The sequence below is a fragment of the Crinia signifera genome, chromosome 2 (genome assembly GCF_055691185.1).
Source record: "Crinia signifera chromosome 2, ASM5569118v1, whole genome shotgun sequence".
In the NCBI taxonomy this organism is placed as follows: Eukaryota; Metazoa; Chordata; class Amphibia; order Anura; family Myobatrachidae; genus Crinia; species Crinia signifera.
In genome coordinates, this window is record NC_139218.1 from 170,478,417 (window position 1) to 170,498,695 (window position 20,279).

The 20,279-nt window shown below is 42.0% G+C and overlaps 1 protein-coding gene across 1 annotated transcript in view; it reads right to left on the bottom strand.

The window, feature by feature from the left end:
- LOC146060209 (bromodomain and PHD finger-containing protein 3-like) overlaps positions 1-20,279 on the bottom strand; it is a 587,893-nt gene that overhangs the window by 292,327 nt on the left and 275,287 nt on the right. Inside the window, 1 exon segment of the mRNA XM_083173193.1 lies at positions 18,395-18,526. Coding sequence (XP_083029319.1) covers positions 18,395-18,526 — 132 coding nt within the window.

Here is a 20,279-nt window from a genome sequence, read left to right on the forward strand (position 1 = left end):
CGGAGGGCTGGACACTACGGGACGCCCCGAGGGTGTTCCCTGCGCTCCGTCACTGACACCCCCCCCAGTGGGGATGACAGCTGTAACAATATACGTAAACGTGTAACTGTGAAAAAAGCAATGTGAGAAAATAAGTGATGTGGTAAACTCAAACCTTGAACATATGTGCTAGTGATAAAATATGTACACGTGACTACATAATAAAATGATAAAGATAGTTAAAAACGGTCAGGTTCCATGGGATACTAAGTGAGTTTATTACCATAGAGCGGGTATTTGCTCTACTGCTTCGCTACTATCAATTATATGCGTGTAGACATGCTATGTATCGACTACCATATTTGATAACATACTAAGTGTCGACTGGCCTACTGTGCACCTCTGGCAGCTCCATGGTGCCACAGCAGCAGTCGCATACTATGCATATATGTATGAAGGTTAAATGAATTCAATGAGTAAATTATATACCATATTGGTAGCGGGTATATGTATAATACTGCTCTCTATTAGCCATACAAGGAAAACTTCACCCCTTGGAGATAATAATAAAGTAAAATGTTCCAAGAAAACTTTTCATTAAGTCCCTTAGGTGCGAGTGTATTTAAGGTATGGATCCATTTAGACTCGCACTGCGTTTACCTTTTTAATCGATCACCGCCACGGGGATGCTGTGGGACATGATCGATTATCTTGCAACGCAGACTTGACAGCGGATGGGCACAGTTCTTAAAGTGCTTGGCCACGGGTTGTTCCGGACCCTTAGACGGTTTTCCTTCCAGTGATGCTCGAATTGCAGATCTGTGGAGGGCCATGCGAGTTCTAAGATCCCTACTGTTTGTCCAACATACATTAGCCCGCACGGGCAGATGATAATGTATATAATAAATGTAGTGGTACATGTCAACGTATGTTTTATAATGTGACGATATCCAGTATGGGGATTCTTGACGTATGTACCGGGCTCCATGTACCCACAGGTGATGCAATAGGGGCATCTGACACAGCCGCGTATCTTAGGAGACAAAAACGATGATCTAGGCGTAGGGATTAAATTGGTTTTAACAAAGATGTCTTTGATGGATCTGCCTCGTTTGTATGAGGGCATCAGATGTTTTTTAGACAACCAGTGTAGCGATTTGGCACCAGATATGATCGGTCAAAGTTCTTTTGTAATTTTAGGCAATGCATCACAGCTAGGGGTGTATTTAGTTACAAAGGGGATCCTTTCACCTATTGATTTTTGAATGTTTTATTTTAGTAGGGACTCCCGCGGGATTTGCATAATCTCCCGTTTGTGATGTACTAGAGCCTGATAGTCATAGCCTCGAGATACAAATTTGCTGATCATGTCATCCAGGGTAGCTGCCAGTGCTGTTTAGTTGCTAATGATGCGAGCTGCACGCAGCATCTGTGACCTAGGTAAACCCCATTTGAGGGCCGGTGGGTGACAGCTCGAGCTGAGTAGAAAGGTGTTTCTGTCAGTCTTATTGTTGTATACTGATGTATGTATCAGATTATCGTTAATCGTTATCAAGACGTCCAGATAATTGATTGTCCTTGTATCCATTTGGTTGGTAAATTTTATTGGACAGTGCTGCGAATTGATGTCATCAATTATATTCTGGAGCTTCTCACTAGTATTATTCCAGAATATGATCTATCTATCTGCATATGTCACCTTTGTCTTGCACGGTATGACCTGATGAAAAGACCCAGGCGGTCTTGAAACGTCGTCATGAATTGTGTCCTTTAAATCATCATTATGCACTTTGAAATACAAATCATAATTTGAACAAATACCATTGAGTGCCGCCTATTATCTTCCATTGGGGATCATCATCATCGGTGGGAGTGTTGTTATATATATATATATATATATATATATATATATATATATATAGATAGATAGATAGATAGATAGATAGAGAGAGAGAGAGAGAGAGAGAGAGAGAGAGAGAGAGAGAGAGAGAGATATATATATATGCGGCGGCACTCGAACAAATGACAAAACAGCAGGTAGATGTACCAACGTTTCGGGACAGCGTCGTCCCTTTATCAAGGTGCTTGTGATGACGCACGCACCTTGAAAAAGGGACGACGCTGTCCCGAAACGTTGGTACATCTACCTGCTGTTTTGTCATTTGTTTGAGTGCCGCCGCAAACAGATACTTGTAGATATATAGATAGTCTGTTCCTGACCTTGCGGTGAGGGATGTGAGGCACTCCCCTTTACAACATTAGTCCACAAGTGTTGTAAAATCAAATATTTTTGTTTATTTCCAACATCATATGGGTCATTCCAGAGTAATCAATTAAATCCAACCATTGTCCTGACATTTCGGTCCTTAGAATATGGACCTTTATCAAGTAGCTTAAAGTAGTTGGAGAAATGAAAATCAGCGATATGTAGCACAAAGCCCCATGGTGGGAGTGATCAGCTTGCTACATATCGCTGACAAAGAGACCGAGGTGCATTCCCCTTCCCCAATCCAAGAGAAGCGACATCTGATCCTTTGACCAATGATGACCTTCACCGCCCCCCTCTTACTGGACACTATTAGAGGTCAAGCACAGCCTGAACTCACTCTCACTGGACTATATTCTGGACAGAATATAGTGAGCTCGGACCGGGTTGCGCCAGCGCTATTGATGATACGGTAACATTTGCATTCCTGTATGTGAGAACTGTACTTTGGCTGATTGTAGTTTATATCTGTTGGTTTTCCCATGTTAGTTTTGAACTTATTTTGTATTGTATAGCAGTCTGTATATCTTGTTATATGCTTCTATATGTCTGTAACCCCTGTTGTCTGCTAGGGACATAAATAAATGGTTCAGGGACTTTATCCCTTTGTTCCGGAAATTTATACCGAGTCTTGGCTCTTATTCGCAATAAGCGGAAAGGTTTATAAAGAAACAGCACCTGATTTTGTACTTACATTTGAGTACTAAGTACTGCGAAAAGATACCGCTTCAATGGTATCGGTATAGAGTGTTTTATACACAGACAAGGTTTGCTACGGTTGCGCTACGCTTTGTTTGCCCGTAGTTAGGAGAAAAAGGTAATAGGTTTACGGACACAGTACGTAAACTGCGCACTTCACTTATTATCTATCGGTTTAATCTTACATGGACATTGATAGATGATTAAATAACTCTGCTCAGTTTTGTATCATCCGCAAAGATGGATACATTGCTGAGTAACCCCATCTGCATATCGTTAATAAAAATGTTAAATAAAATGGGCCCTAGAACCGAACCCTGTGGCACTCCACTTAGTACTGGTATCATATTTGATACAGCACTGTTCACAACTACTCTTTGTTCTCTATTACACAGCCAGTTCCCTACCCATCTACAGATTTTCGCCCCTAATCCCAGGTCCTCCATTTTATTTATCAACCTCTTGTGTGGTTGATGAGTGGACAAAAAAATGGAAGATGAGGTTCAATGTAGATAAATGTAAGGTTATGCACCTTGGGAGACACAACCAGTGTGCAAGTTACAACCTTAGCGGAAAGGAACTGGGTAATTCCATACTTGAAAAGGATCTAGGAGTCCAAATAGATGTAGCTACAAAAAAGGCCAACAAAATTCTGGCATGTATTAAGAGGGGAATGGAAACTAGGGACTCAAGGGTAATTATGCCACTATATAAAGCATTGGTGAGACCTCACCTCGAGCACGGAGTACAGTTCTGGGCCCCACACTATAAAAAGGACATCATAGAATTAGAAAAAGTCCAAAGGCGAGCAACAAAGCTTATTAGGGGAATGGAGAATTTAAGCTACCGGGAGAGATTAAGCAATTTGGGACTATTTACATTAGACTATTTACATTAGAAAAGAGACGTTTAAGGGGGGACATGCTCAACATGTACAAGGGCAAGGGCAATATAAGGAACTGTCACGCACCCTCTTTTCTACTAGAAAGGAATCTAGGACGCGAGGGCATGAGTATAGATTAGAAGAAAAAAGATTTCATTCAGCTAGTAGAAAGAATTTCTTTACGGTCAGAACAGTCAAACTCTGGAACTCTCTTCCCAAGAGAGGTAGTAACGGCTGGCTCATTAAATGCGTTCAAGGCAAAGATGGACAAACATTTACTGGAGAAAAACATCCATGGGTACAAATAAGAAATATAATTTGTCTGTAAAATACCAGAACCTACCAAATCAGCAATGGATATTTATACCAGGTTGAACTAGATGGACGCAAGTCTTTTTTCAGCCTTACCTACTATGTAACTATGTAACTATGTGGTACTGTGTCGAAGGCTTTAGAATAATCATGGAAAATCTACAGTGTTTCCATTATCATGGTTTTTGCTCACCTCTTCATAGAAACCAAGTAGATTTGTTTGGCATGAACGATTTTTCACGAACCCATGCTGGTTATTACTGAGTATGAAGGTCTAAATATTCCTGGATACCATTTCTTGAAAATCCTTAAATCCCACTATTGATGTTAAACTAGCAGGTCTGTAATTAGCGGGATCCTCCTTTTTTCCCTTTTTTGAATAATGGCACTACCTCTGCTATTCTCCAGTCTTTTGGTACCATACCTGATGATAGTGAATTATCAAATATATAATGTAGAGGGGAAGCTAATTCCTCCCTTAATTCTATTAGTACCCAAGGATGAATCCCATCTGGCCCAGGTGATTTATTTGTATTGATTTTGCTGAGCCTCAATATTATTTCCTAGGTAGAGAAATCAATATTGAGGTCCGGCTTGTTCATCCCATTTGTGGTATGTGTGCGTTCCACAGTCTGTTCTCCCTTAGTAAACACTGATGAGAAGAACGCATTTAACAGTTCTGCTTTTCCCTTATCCTCCGTAAAACTTTTTCCAGTGATATCGGTTAGTGGGCCTATGTTGTCCTTAATTATAGGATTACTATTTATGTATTTGAAAAACTTCTTGGGGTTAGTTTTTCTTTCAGTGGCTATGCGCTCTTCATAATCCCTTTTAGCTACTTTGATTGCCCCTTTGCAAATTTTGTTTGATTCTTTGTATTTGGTGAACGCCTCCTCATTTAAAGTTATTTTTATAGAATTGAAATGCTCTTGTTTTATTGTTGATTGCAGACCTAACTTTTTTTGTCCAACCATGGTGGCTTTTTTTTAATTGAATTTACCCTTATTTAGCAATGTATTTAATAGTTAATTATTCAAGTACATTTTTAAGAGTTTCCCACATTTCCTCTGCATTTTTCCCCTCAAAAAATGTTTCCCACACAATTCTTTTTAGGGCTTCTCTGAATAATTCGAAGTTAGCTTTTCTGAAGTTTAGTATATTTACCGATCCTTTATGATGTAATTTACTGAAGTTGATTTCCAGTGAAACCATATTTCAAAAAAGGGCAGCTTGTCTGCACACCCTAACTTTAAACCTACAGTATGTATTAATGTAGATTATTTTCACTAATGTACAGTAGGTCCTTGCATTTCTGCACTATCAAAAAAATGGGTTCACTAATGTCAATTGAACCTCCAGTAGCATTTTTTATTCTATTTGAAAAAACAAGGTGCTTCTGCTGTAAAGTGTAACAAAAGGCAGATAAAATATGGTTTGGATTTTTGGATTCATGAGGAAAATTTACCTAACTTTGTGATTCCTTAATCAACACCTGTGATACTACAAATAAACTGGACAAAGAAGCCGCAAAAGGTAAAACATTTTAAGAAATTGAAAAATCAAAGGGGACAATTTTACTAACATAACCATAAGGGAGACATTGGGGAACAGTGATCACATTTGATTTAAATTTTAACCAAGATAATTATATTGAAGCAACTAGGTCCTTGAATTTCAGAAAAGCGAACTTAGGTAAATTTAAGGAGCCCTTAACGTATATTTATTTATTTACAGTTTCTAATATAGCGCAGCATATTCTGTTGTGCTTTGCAATTGGAAAAAACTGGAAGGAATTATTTATAGGTATGGATACTACTAAAAGGTAACAAACTGAAAAAAATACTGCTGGAGGGCACTGATAAATGTATTCCTAGGGTTAATAAAACAACAAATGTCAAAAGGAAACCTATGTGGCTTAACAGCCAAGTCAAATTTGAAATAGCTAAAAAAAAAGGAGGGCATTCAAAGCGTTTAAACAAGATGGGACACCCAAATCGTTTGCCACATACAGTATAAAGAGTATAATAAGAAATGTTTAAATGCCAATTAGAGACTGAAAGTAAAATAACCACAGACAGCAAATTTAGGCCCTTATTCTGATCGGCCGGATCCGGATATGCGGCCAGGACCGTGCGTCCGAAACCCCGCCTTCCATACGGATCGCCAACTCCGTCCGTACGCGGTAAGAAGCTGTCCGAACGGACCGCATGTGTATTTCTCATGGAATACACCTCCTCCATCTCAGGGAACCTCCCCCATCATTCGATGGTCGCAGACCATCGAATGCAGGACCGAGCTCCCAGTCCACCAGCTCCCGCAACCTCAGACCACACGGGCATTTCTCCATGCAAAAGCAGGGATCTGGGCGGGCAGCTGACATCCGGCGATGTCATAAGTCCGCCCCCTACACGTGCGTCACGACTGCATTACCATACGTACGCCCAGCGTTTGCATGGGAACGCCCATGAAACGCGGGGAGTATGCATATGGTAATGAGCCCAAATAGCCCTTCACGCCCCTCTCCACCCCCTGTTCGGAGTGTTCACATTTCATGCGGAATTTGGCCGTACGCCCCGCTCGCACATGCGCAGAGACGCCTCTGCACATGCGCACACACAAAACATCGGCGGCACGAACGCACGCAGATATTACCGCACCAACCAGAATAAGGGCCTTAATCCCAAAAATTTCTACAGTTATATAAATGGGAAACGGTTAAGGAAGGAAAACGCTGGCCAACTAAAAAAAAAAAAAAGCAGGGTACCCTGGTAATAGAAGGAAAAGAGAAAGCAGAATTATTCAATTAATTATTTGCTTTGGTATTTACAAGGGAATAATCTTCATAAGATCTCCCACAGATTAAGGGGGGTTATTCTGATTCACTCGGAAAGGCACAATCACTCTCTAATGGACAAAACCATATGCAGTGCAGGTAAGGCTGAAGTAATATGTGCAGAGAGTTGGATTTGGGTGTTTTATTGTTTCTGTGCAGGGTAAATACTGGCTGTTTTATTTTTACAATGCAATATAGATATCAGTTTGAAGTATACCCCCCACCCAAATCAAACTCTCTCTGTACATGTTACATCAGCCCCACCTGCAGTGCTTATGGTTTTGTCCATTAAAGTGATTGTGCCTTTCCGAGTGAACTACAATAACTCCCCAAATGCTCGGCTCTTGGTTGCTCCCAAACTGTATGTTTGAGTGAGGAAATAGTCAAAAAATAGATTACAGAACCTAAATAGTAACAAATCTGCTGGCCCGGACAAAATACACCCTAAGATACTAAAATAATTGAGTTCTATCATAGCACTACCATTATATCTGATATTCGAGGAATCAATAAACTCGGGGATGGAACCAAGGGACTGGTGCATAGCTAACTTAGTACCAATATGGAAGAAAGGTAGCAAAACTAACCCTGAAAATTATAGACCGGTCAAAATATTAGAAGGAATAATAAGAGATAGTATCCAAAATTTCTTAGAACAGGAGAATATGATAAGTAAGGCTCAGCATGGGTTCCTTAAAAAAAGATCATGTCAGACTAATTTAATTAGCTTCTATGAGGAAGTCAGTAGGGGGCTGGACTTAGGGAAATCTGTTGATGTAATACTGCTTGATTTCGCTCCAGCTTTTGACACAGTGCCTCTTAAAAGGTTAAAAAGTTACATAGTCGAATGGAGGTATCTGTGGGGGGTTATGAGGAAATTTGCATTTGGCCCACGATTCATACGGCTTGTGCAGTTATTACAGTATATTCAGATCCAAAAACAAGTGTGACAATAAATAGATATACATCTGAAGTATTTTCATTGGGAAGATGGACAAGACAGGGATGCCCCCTCTCCCCGATCCTATTCGCAATAGCTATTGAACCATTGGCATGTTTATTAAGGGATGGGGAGGAGGTGCGGGGGATCAAAATTGGTGAAGTAGAAGATGTAGTGGCATTATATGCCGATGATACTCTTCTCTTCCTGCAGGATGCAGAAGGTTCCCATAAGGCCGCACTTCAGATAATTGAAAAATTTGGGTTGTATTCTGGGCTCTTAATTAATTGGGAAAAATCATATATATTTCCTATATCGAGCCAGATCCCAGAAATAGATTGGATTAGTCAACCGCTGACGTGGACAAAGCGATTTAAGTATTTAAGGGTATGGATAACGTCTCAGAGGGATAAATATGTATCACAGAATATAGAGCCGAAAACCGCAAATTTTAGAGAAAGGGCGCAGGCTTGGAGAAAGTTGCCATTGTCGGTTCTGGGCCGTATTAATTTGTTTAAGATGGCTATACAGCCTAAATTTGTGTATACGTTGTATAACTCGCCAATATATATATACCAAAACAAGTCTTTAATAGGATAGAAAATGTCTTAACTGTCCTTTATTTGGAACAACGGTATAGCTAGGGTTTCAATTAAAACCCTATATAAACCTCAGATATTAGGAGGTTTGGGATTACCTAATTTGAGACTGTATTATGCTGCCTCACAACTGGTGCATTTGTCAGAGTGGGTAAAGGGTAATCTGGATTCAACAATGATTGGTCTTATTGCTGAGCAGGTGAATTGTTTCTCCTCTGTTTCCTTTTCTCCTCTTCAATTTTTATTATCTGGCCTGCCACCAGGCAAGTTTCCACATATAATTCGGCAAGCGTTAATGATTTGGAGATTTGTTCATACTTATTATGATTGGCCTGCTCAGGATAGATCTACTCCAATATGGTTTAATAATAGATATTCAGAACTACAGAAAATATCAGACAATAATATATGTGCTAACCATGGTTTGTTAGAATTAGGTCAGATATTTAGTGAAGACAAGATTAAGTATTTTCAACAATTGAAAGAGGAATTTGGAGTTTCAAATAATGCATTATATAGATACTTTCAGTTAAGACATGCCATAACTGCCCAATTTCCAGAGGGGCCACCAGCAATCTCAGATTACCCAGTAAAAAAGTTGTTGTTGAAAATAGGGCAGAAGGGAAAAATGCATGCAATATATGCAGTAATGAATGATAAAGGTGAGCAGGAGCAATTAAAAAAATTGAGGGCAAAATGGGAAATAGATTTAGGATCCTTTTCGGAGGAGGTATGGAATCAGATCATGGAGTCCTCAAAATACCCAACTCTGTGTATTAGATTCAGACAAATATCTTTTTTCATACTACATAGGGTATACTGGACACCGGCATCCCTACAGAAGACGGGCCTCAGAGAAAATTCAAAATGCCCTAGGTGCCAAGGGGAAAATGCGGGATTCTGGCACGTGATATGGGAATGCCCCAAGATCCAAGATTTCTGGAGTGCCGTTTGGAGGGATGTGAGGGTAACAGCTCCGATATTACCAGAGCGGGATCCATTGATATGCTTATAAGGTATTGGTGTGGAGAAAACATTTTCAAAAGATATTTATAAATATGTGCTATGTCTTATTACAATGGTAAAAGTAATAATTGCCAGGAATTGGTCGTCATGAAAGACATATGTTTAAAATGAGAGGGGCCATTCAGAAATTTTCTGAGAAGTGGTGTATATCTTGATTGGGTAGAGAGGACGACACAATATAAGTTTGAAATTTTGTTTTTACATTAAAATAGGGACTATAACTGCTTAATAAATTGGCAAATAAATTTGGAAGATTATGTAGTGGTTGATCTGCTCCCCTATGTTCATTTTTTGTTTTTTCTTCTTTCTAAAATAGTATAAAGTTTATGCTTAAAGTTCAAGAGTTAAAATAAAGATATATGGAGAGAATGAGTTAAGGTAAAGCTGTTTTAAAATACAAAGTGGCTAGAATGTGTATAGTATAAATAAAGATGAAATAAGGGTTTTGTATTATTTATTATTATTTTTTTGGGGGGTGAGATGCACAGGCTTGACCTGAGCATGGGCATGAGTGGAGAGATGCAGGGTCGGAATAAGGAGGAAGGGAAATTGGGGGGGGAGGGGGGAAGGGATGTTAAAAGAAGTTAAATACACAAATCACAAAATTGTCATTAAACACAGACACAGGGGTAGTTAAGCAAATGCACAGCAAACACACTTACAAACACAACCTACACATAGTAATTATAAGGAAGGGGTACACAGATACAGTATACATTAGTATGCACTAAGAATTAAGGGAGGGAGGGAGTAGACTAAAGGATAATAGGGAGAGGGGGAGGGGCAGGGGGAGGGAAAGGGTACATAAATAAGAATAGGGTAAGAGAATTCTGATCCTGCATGTCTCTACTTTTGTGACAGGGCCAAGATATGTAAACAAGATAAGATAAGATACTGGAAAGTAGTGAAAAGCAAGACTTGAGCCCATAGAAGAGATCTATTCGGATACCCCTGAACAGCACACCTAATTTATTTATTTGTTACTTTTGTGATTACTCTTTTGTATTTATTTTTTTTCTCTTATTTACTGTCTTTGTAATATACAATGTATCAAGATGAATGTACAAATGAGAGATAATTATGATGTATATATGGATAAAAATATAAAAAAGCTATTTGATAATAAAAAAAAGTTACATAGTATATTAGGCTAAATAAAGACTCACATCCATCCAGTTCAACCTTGGTGTATTAACTTCACCCCTTGTTATAGTAACGTAGTGTATACTGATATATTTAAGGACAGATTATGATTATGTGCTTGTACCCCTGGATGTTTTTAACCAATAGATGTTTGTCCAACCTTATTTTAAACGTATTTATTGTTTATGCCGACACCGCATCACCAGGAATTAGAGTTCCATAGTTTGACCGCCCTTACTGTAAAAAAATATTTTCTTCTAAGGGAACAAAATCTTCTTTCTTCTAATCTAAACTCATGTCCACGTGTCCTTGAGTCCTTCCTTACTGTAAAAAGGGCGTCTGACAGTTCCTTATATTAGCCCCTGATAAATTCGTACATTTTAAGCATGTCCCCCCTTAAACGTCTATTTTCTAGCATAAACAATCCCAAATTGTTAAATCTGTCTTCATAGATTAAATTCTCCATTCCCTGTATTAGGTTTGTTGCTCTTCTTTGGATTTTTTTCCACTTCTAGGATGTCCTTTTTACAGAGCAGGGCCCAGAATTTTACTCCATATTCTAGATGTGGTCTAACTAATGGTTTGTACAGTGGCATAATTACATTTAAGTTCCTAGTCTCCATGCACGCTAGTATCCTGTTGGCCTTATTTGTTGCTATATGACATTGAGTACTACACCCCAGTTTATCATCTATTTTGACTCCTAGGCCCTTTTCAAATTCTGAATTACCCAGTGCCTCACAGCTTAGGTTATAGCTAGCACATTGGTTAGGTTTCCCAAGATGCATGACTATGCATTTATCCACATTGAACCTCATTTTCTCGTCTAATTTATTAAGATTGCTCTGAAGCGTGGAGACATCCTTGGTTGATCTACTTACTCTGCTTAGTTTTGTGTCATCAGCAAAGATGGAAACATTGCTGAGTATACCCACCCCAATATCATTAATAAATATATTAAATTAGGTTATTAATGAATCTAGGTAATTTATGGTTAGGAGATAAAATTTGTAATTGGAATAAAAACTGGTTGCACAATTGGGGACAGAGAGTGGAAGTAAATGGCATACATTCCACCAGGTGTAAGGTCCAAAGTGGAGTCCTGCAAGGTTCAATATTGGGACCTACCTTGTTTAATATATTCATTAATTATATAGGAAGTGACATAATGAGTAAAATTTCAATATTTGCGGACATAAATTTGAGTAAAGAAATTAATTCAGGAAAGGATGTGGATACACTACAAAGTAAATTAAATAAACTGGAAAGGTGGACGGAAAGCTGGATAATGCAGTTTATCGTTTATAAATGTAAAGTAATTCATTATGGCAGAGATTCCCAAACGCGGTCCTCAAGGCACCCCAACGGTCCAGGTTTTAGGTATATCCATGGCTCAACACAGATGGTTAAATCAGTCTGACTAAGTTACTAATTAAGTCACCTGTGGCCAAGCATGGATATACTTAATGCCAGGACTGTTGGGGTGCCTTAATGACCGCATTTGGGAACCTATGCGTTATGGGAACAAAAAAATCAAGCTATTTATAGGCTAAATGGAGTTATTATAGGAAATTCGGTACTTGTGTAGTTTCACGGCGCCGCCGAGCGCACAGTCTGTCTCAGAAACTTGGCAGCTTGCCAGCAGCTCTGTTTAACTGTGCACATGCCGCTCTAGCTGTAAGCTACGTTTTGTCACTGTGGTACTTGTAATTCCACAGTGAAATAGGCAGCCCTGCGCACCGCTGACAACGGGGGCATGTCAAAGTGGACAGCCCGGGCACACCGCTGACGTGCCGGGGCTTCTAAACTACACACCCTGGCACACCGCTATCAATGGCGGTGTCCCCCATGTAGACGCTAAAGCGCCTGAAACCCGGACTATCTGCAAGCCGCTAAGAATGGGGAGTCAGGATTTAGACGATAAAGCCTCTTGTCCACAATGACACTAGTCGACGCAACAGCTGTTGACCTTGTAAATTCCACTAACCACGCCAACCCGAAGCTTGGCGAGCACAGCGAGCCCCGCGAGGGTCAGCGGTACGCGTCCTCCGACCTTTTCATACCCCACTATCCACGTCGGCAGGAGTTGATTTTATAAAGTGTGGCGAGCGCAGCGAGTCACCGAGCCCGAAGCGTGGCGAGCACAGCGGATACCTGTGAAGCCCGTGAGGGGACGCGGATACCTGTAAAGGTATCCGCGTCCACTCACCACGCTTCAGGCGCGGTGGCTCGCTGCGCTCGCCACACTTTATAATATCGACTCCACGCCGACGTGGATAGTGGGGGTATGAAAAGGTCGTAGGATGCGTACCGCCGCCGCTCGCCACGCTTCGGGTTGGTGTGGATAGTGGAATTTACAAGGTCGACAGCTGTTGCGTCCACTAGTGTCATTGTAAACAGGTTTAAGAGTGTTTTGCACAGTTCAGCCCTATACCCTACTAAATACAGACGCTTTAGCGTCTAAATCCAGATACCCCCTTCTTAGCGGCTTGCAGGGAGTTTGGATTCAGACGCTAAAGCATCTAAATTGTAGCTTCTACATTTCGGACACCCCCTTTGATAGCGGTGTGCTGAGTTTAGACGGATTTAGACGCTACACTACGCTGATAACGTAGCACTGCGCTGAGAACAGCTAGAGCGGCACGCGCACATGCTACGCTGGTAACAGCTAGAGTGGCACGCACACAGAGTCTGGCAAGCTGCCAAGTTTCAAACAGACTGTGCACGCGGTGGCGCCGTGAAACTACACAAGTACCGGGAATTCTGCTGTAGAGAAGGACTTGGAGGTCATCATAGATGAGAAATTGGGTAATAGTACACATTGCTCAAGTGCAGTAGCAAAAGCAAACTGGACACTTGCATGCATTAAAAGGGGAATGGATGCAATGGATGCCAGTGTGATAGTGCCTCTTTACAAGGCATTGGTGAGAACACACTTGGAATCCGATGTTCAGTTCTGGGCATTGCACCTTAAAAAGGACATACTGTACATTAATTGGAACAGGTACATAGAAGGTCGACTAAGCTAGTAAAAGGTCTCAAATCACTAGAATACAAAGATAGGTTAACCAGGCTGAATATGTTTTCACTGGAGAAACGGAGGTTGAGAGGGGGTATGTTCAAATACAGGATTGGGAATCATAAGGAAATGGGAGATGATTTGTTCACTATGTTTGGCCCGAGGAAAATAAATTCCGTACTCAATTAATAAGAGGATTCTTTAGCATCAGAGCAGTGAAATTTTGGAACTCATTGCCGGAGGGGGTGATTACAGCAACTACTGTTAATGAATTTAAACCAAAACTGGATACATTCTATGACACTAAGGAAATCCTATAGATATGACTGACTCGAGTCAGTACTAACAAGTTAGATAGGTTGAACTCTATGAACAAACATATTTTTTCAGCCTTAATTACTATGTTACTATGTAAATCAATATTTAAATCAACTAATTGTCACACAGTGGAGATATTTGGCAATACTAGTTGTTTTGACATCCTCTATACGAAACATTTTTTGTAGAAATGTGAAATGGGCGTTAGGCACCCCAATTGTGTTCTAATTAGAACCATACTTTACACATACATAATATAATTACTTTTTGGCCATCTCCTCACCCCATGGACCCTTTGTAATATTATTTGGATGGAGATTGATTTTGAACACATGGGGCCTAATGTAATAGGGTGTGAGAATATGAAAGCGAGTGATTTTGGAAACTTTTTCCCATTTTATTAAAGCAGTACTCATTTACATTGAAAAAACAGGTTGCTTTTCCAAGTAATTGATTGCCACTTTAAGAAAAATGATAAAACTCTCCCAAAATGTCGCACTTTCCGACTCACACACCTATTACGCAGGTTCTCAAAGTCGGTCCTCCGGACTCCACACAGTGCAGGTCTCCGAAGAAACAAGTGAAATAATTAGCTTCATCTGTGGATCTTTTAAAAATGTGTCAGTCAGTAATGAGTGCACCTGTCGGGTAACCTAGAAAATGTGAACTGAATTTGGCACCTGGTCCATATTCCATAAAGTGTCCATACAGTATTAGGAATGTATTTATTATCCATACTGTTTATTGTTTATAAGTTAACATCAGTTTTATATGCAATTGAATACATTTTTAATAGGTCTGTGCAGTACTGATTACAGATGACATCTATTTATAGGATAAATTTAATTACCCATTCAGAATTTTATTTGTAAATTACAGTAAGCTCTGTTAATTTTCCACTCTGGATGTTACGGACCAACCTCATGGCTAAACATGTTCCAAGAACCTGTTGTTTATTTATTATCCATGCTAATTGTAGCATTTATTGTTTTAACTTTCAATATTGTAAAATGCTTAAACTGAGCACCTATATTTTCATTTGGTCTTCATGACACTACGGGTGACATTCTATGGGATGCGATTTGGCTTTTTTTGCGTTAATTAGAGCAGAAAATGGCGATATCGCATTTTCCCATTAAATTGTTAATTTAATGGGATGCGCTAAGGGACTGAAATCGCATATTATGTGCGTTAAGGTATGCTGATTAAAATTGCGAGATTAATTCGCATTTTTATCGCATCCAGATGTTTTCGTATAGAAAAGTATACAAGTCGCTTATTTAATGCAATGCGCATTTGCACATCGCATTTTTTAGGTGCCTAATTATCGCACTTATTTCAGACCAGGGTCTGTTTGGCGAATTAGCCAGAACCCTGCACAGATCACAATGTTCTGTGCAGGGTTCTGCTGTAAAAAATAAAATAAAGGGTTAAAAAAAAAAAAAAACGAGCGCGGGGTCCCCCGCCAGAGTATAACCAGCCCCGGGCTCACTGAGCCGGTGCTGGTGACATAAAATCAGGGTCCCCGACAAATAGGGGTCCCCTTGATTTCATGAAACCAGCACCAGGCTCAAGGTCCGGCGCTGGTTCCCAAAATACGGGGGACAAAATGACTAGGGGTCCCCCGTATTTTAAGAACCAGCACCGGACACAACCAGCCAGCAGGGTAATGCCACAGCCGGGGGGAAACTTATTATATAAGCTCTTGCGGACAAAGCATGGTCAGCATGGGCAGGGGTCCTGGGGAAGTGGGGACCCCCCCAATGAAGGGGTCCCCCCCCTCCAGGACTTACCAGCCCATGCTGATAGTCTGGGGCTGTCCCTGATGCCCCTGGGCGGTGGGCATCGGGCTGATGGCTTGTGTAAAAAAAGAAGTACAACTATTGTTTTATACTGGCGAACTATGAGTCCCAGCAAGCCTACCCCGCATGCTGGGACTTGGAGAACCACAAGTCCCAGCATGCGGGGCATTAAAGGGCCCGCTGGCACTTGTAGTTCTGCAGTACAAAAAATAGTTAACAAAATCACACTGACACACTGTAAAATAAAAGTTTAATACACACAAAACACACACACACTGATACTTACCTACCTTGAGCCCGTAGGATGGTCCCTGGATCCTGGGTCCGTCCTCTGGGGCTCCAGGGCAGAAGAGACCGGTTCCAGGGCCTTGGTCCTGGTTCCGGGGCTGGTCCTGGGGTTCCGGGGCTCCTGGGCTGCAGAATCCGGGGTCCGGGATCCGAGGTAGTCCCCAGGGGTACCTAAGGAAGCAAATCCAACTCACCTGGTCCCCGGCAACGACCTCGGAATCCTCTCCGGTGACAGCGCTGCTCCCATCTGGTACCCGGCTCGCAGGACTTTGACAGGCGCAGAGATGTTTCCTCCTCGGCGTCTCTGCACAGAATGATTTCTTGGCCAATCAGGAGCCGAGAAAGTCGGCTCCTGATTGGCCAGAAATCATTCTAACTAGAGACGCCAAGGAGGAAACATCTCTGTTCTAGATGCGCTGAGATGTTACTTCCTCGGCGTCTGTATTCAGAATGATTTCTGGCCATTCAGGAGCCGACTTTCTCGGCTCCTGATTGGCCAAGAAATCATTCTGTGCAGAGACGCCGAGGAGGTAACATCTCTGCGCCTGTCAAAGTCCTGCGAGCCGGGTACCAGATGGGAGCAGCGCTGTCACCGGAGAGGATTCCGAGGTCGTCGCCGGGGACCAGGTGAGTTGGATTTGCTTCCTTAGGTACCCCTGGGGACTACCTCGGATCCCGGACCCCGGATTCTGCAGCCCAGGAGCCCCGGAACCCCAGGACCAGCCCCGGAACCAGGACCAAGGCCCCGGAACCGGACTCTTCTGCCCTGGAGCCCCGGAGGATGGACCCAGGATCCAGGGACCGACCTACGGGCTCAAGGTAGGTAAGTATCAGTGTGTGTGTGTTTTGTGTGTATTAAACTTTTATTTTACAGTGTGTCAGTGTGATTTTGTTAACTATTTTTTGTACTGCAGAACTACAAGTGCCAGCGGGCCCTTTAATGCCCCGCATGCTGGGACTTGTGGTTCTCCAAGTCCCAGCATGCGGGGTAGACTTGCTGGGACTCATAGTTCGCCAGTATAAAACAATAGTTGTACTTCTTTTTTTTACACAAGCCATCAGCCCGATGCCCACCGCCCAGGGGCATCGGGGACAGCCCCGGACTATCAGCATGGGCTGGTAAGTCCTGGAGGGGGGGGGACCCCTTCATTGGGGGGGTCCCCACTTCCCCAGGACCCCTGCCCATGCTGACCAGCCAGGGGGTTAATGCTTTGGCCGCGGGAGCTTATATAATAAGTTTCCCCCGGCTGTGGCATTACCCTGCTGGCTGGTTGTGTCCGGTGCTGGTTCTTAAAATACGGGGGACCCCTAGTCATTTTGTCCCCCGTATTATGGGAACCAGCGCCGGACCTTGAGCCTGGTGCTGGTTTCATGAAATCAAGGGGACCCCTATTTGTCGGGGACCCTGATTTTATGTCACCAGCACCGGCTCAGTGAGCCCGGGGCTGGTTATGCTCGGGCGGGGGACCCCGCGCTCGGTTTTTTTTTTTAACTTTGCGCTGTCCTGCAAACGTGCGATTTTCAGACATGAAAATCACACATTTTCAGGACTAAATACAGCGCACCACTTCGCCGCAAATCGCCCCTCTTCGCACTTTTCAGCCTCCAATGCGCATCACATTAAATATGCGCATTTTGACTGAAAAGTGCGAATTGAAAAAAGGCGATTTGCGGCGATGTGGTGCGCGTATAAAACATGCGCATTTAGCGCAAAGCATAGAATGTCACCCTACATGTCTCAGAAGGGTAGCACCTAAAGATTAAAAATTAGAATGAGGCATTTGAACTCCCCATTAACATTTACATTATACACAGTATTAAGCTAGGCAATTTACGTCAAAAGTGACATGAAATAGTAGCATGTCAACTATTTTACTGTATATTTAGACACTGTCCATACCGTTACAGAAGCTAGTATTAAATGTTTTTTTATTTCATTTATTTAAAAGCTTTTTTCTTAGATTTTTTTTATTTATTGTAAGAATGACGTTAACAATATTGTTGCAGTCTTTCTGTATCTTCAAAAGATCAGAAGAAGCGACAAACGACCAGCGGGAAAGCGCATTGGCATAGTGATTGAGCGTACACACTGGACAATTTAAATTATTTGTCATTCCAAACCCATCAGATTCAGTCATATCATTTAAAATGTCGAATGCGCACCCATCTTAAGACTCAATAGTTATTTCTCCTGCAGGAGACTATACAAACATGTTTTCTCCAGAAGCATATTGGTAAAAACACCACTCAAAATATAAAATTAAGCCTGTCAAGTCTTCTCATTTACCTGTTCTTTCTTTAGCTTCTCCCTCTTTCGAATTAGTTCAGTCAGTAATCTGGCTCTCTCTAGATCATGTCGAAGTTTTTGCCAGTATTTCAGTGCCTCCTTCACTGATGAGCTCTCTCCATCCTTTTCTTTCTATGATTTAGTGCAGTCAAAGTTAAAACAAAACCATACAGCATTAATTTAACACAATTGTGTGCAAAGACAAACAGCTACAGTAAATTTCCTTTAAAAGTTAAATTAACCACCATATGCCAGAAAAGGGTATGCAATGTTAAAAGTATTTAAAATAGGGCTTCCGGTTCTGGCCTCATAGTGTGAGGACACAGCCGACAGCTCCACAGACCCCTAACAAACCACTCCATCTCATGGCTGCTTGCAGCTTCCAAACAGGCTGAATACCCTATCCCACAGAGGACGATGGACCACTTTATGACAACTGCAGCCACGCCAGGCACCTCCGTTGCGCGCCAGGATTAACTCCACACTACAGCCAACATGGTGCAGGACACAGACCCGGATGCTGCCTCCCCAACATAAAAAAGCTGCCTCTGAAGTGGACCCTGCTGCCTGAGTTAAGGTATGCAGAGCCCCAGATGCCCAAGTCATGTATGGGGAAGTTGTGGACGCCATTAGGTCCACTATAATCCCCTCCTCCATCAGGCTGTGGCAGACATCACATCCCAATTACATTCTCTGAATAAGCGTGTCACCCATGCTGAAAATCGTCCTGGGTGCTATCACACATGATGTAGGGCTTAAAGTCAGATAAAAGTCTAACCTCTGACAATTACCAGATGTGAAATAAATTAGACGATATTGAAAATATTCCAATAACCTCCATATCATGGGCCTACCTACAGATGTAGTGCCGCTCATTCAGCCTACCCATGGCGGTTCTACCGACAGCCCGCCATGGCGGGCCCACAGCGCAAGGCATCACAATACATTTTAACAGCTTGGCAATTGCCGGATGAGTGCAATACCAGTGATCATCCACCAGGTGTCACTTTTTGAAATCTTCACTGCGCATACGTGAAATGTGTGCTGCAGTGTGTGCATGAAGTGACTACAGTATTAAAAAGCTCTGTAGCACAGGAACTTCTTTGCTACTACTGTACTGTCTAGTAAGCTACCGTACTGTAGATAGACAGCTCTTATCAGGTGTGTACGCTAGTGGATAAGCGCACTGCGTTGCATGTTATACATTAAAGTACAGTGTGCCTGAGTTTGATTATTAAAGGGAACTTATTTTTTTTCCAACAAATTTACGGTAGGTTAGTTAATGTATATTTATCACACAAAAACTCCTGCCTCCTTGCCATCCATGCTAATTAACCTTTCCGTGCGTCTGCATGGGCACGGACGCTAATGCGTCTCATTGTTTTGGTCAAAAGGCGCTAGGATGCATCTGAGTGGAAAGTCTGGCCGCTCTTGTCAAGTGTTGTAAAGTAGTGGATAAGCGTGCCACTCTGCATGTTTTACAGTATGCCTGAGTTTGATTCATAAAGGGATCATTTTTTCAAACACAACTAGAGTACAGTAGGTCAGTTAGAGTATACAGTATTTAATACACAAAAAAAAAATATCTTGCCTCCCTATAAAAATTTCCGTGCGCCTGCACAGGCAGGAACAGCTTTTATTTCATTGTACTGTAACAGTTACAACTACAGATGGAGCTGGCCTTCTCTTTGGCCGGCGCTCACCAGATGCCTTTCACTGTCGAGCGCCAGCAAGAGAGACTGGGGTGCACGCGCGCCCCAGTATCACGGTGGCTGGGCAGCGTCTCCCTGCCCGTCTCCGCTTCAGGGAGACGCTGCCCAGTTCAGGGGGGGGGGGGGGGTGTTTGGACGGCAAGGGGGACCGGCGGGAACCGGCGACAGGCTCC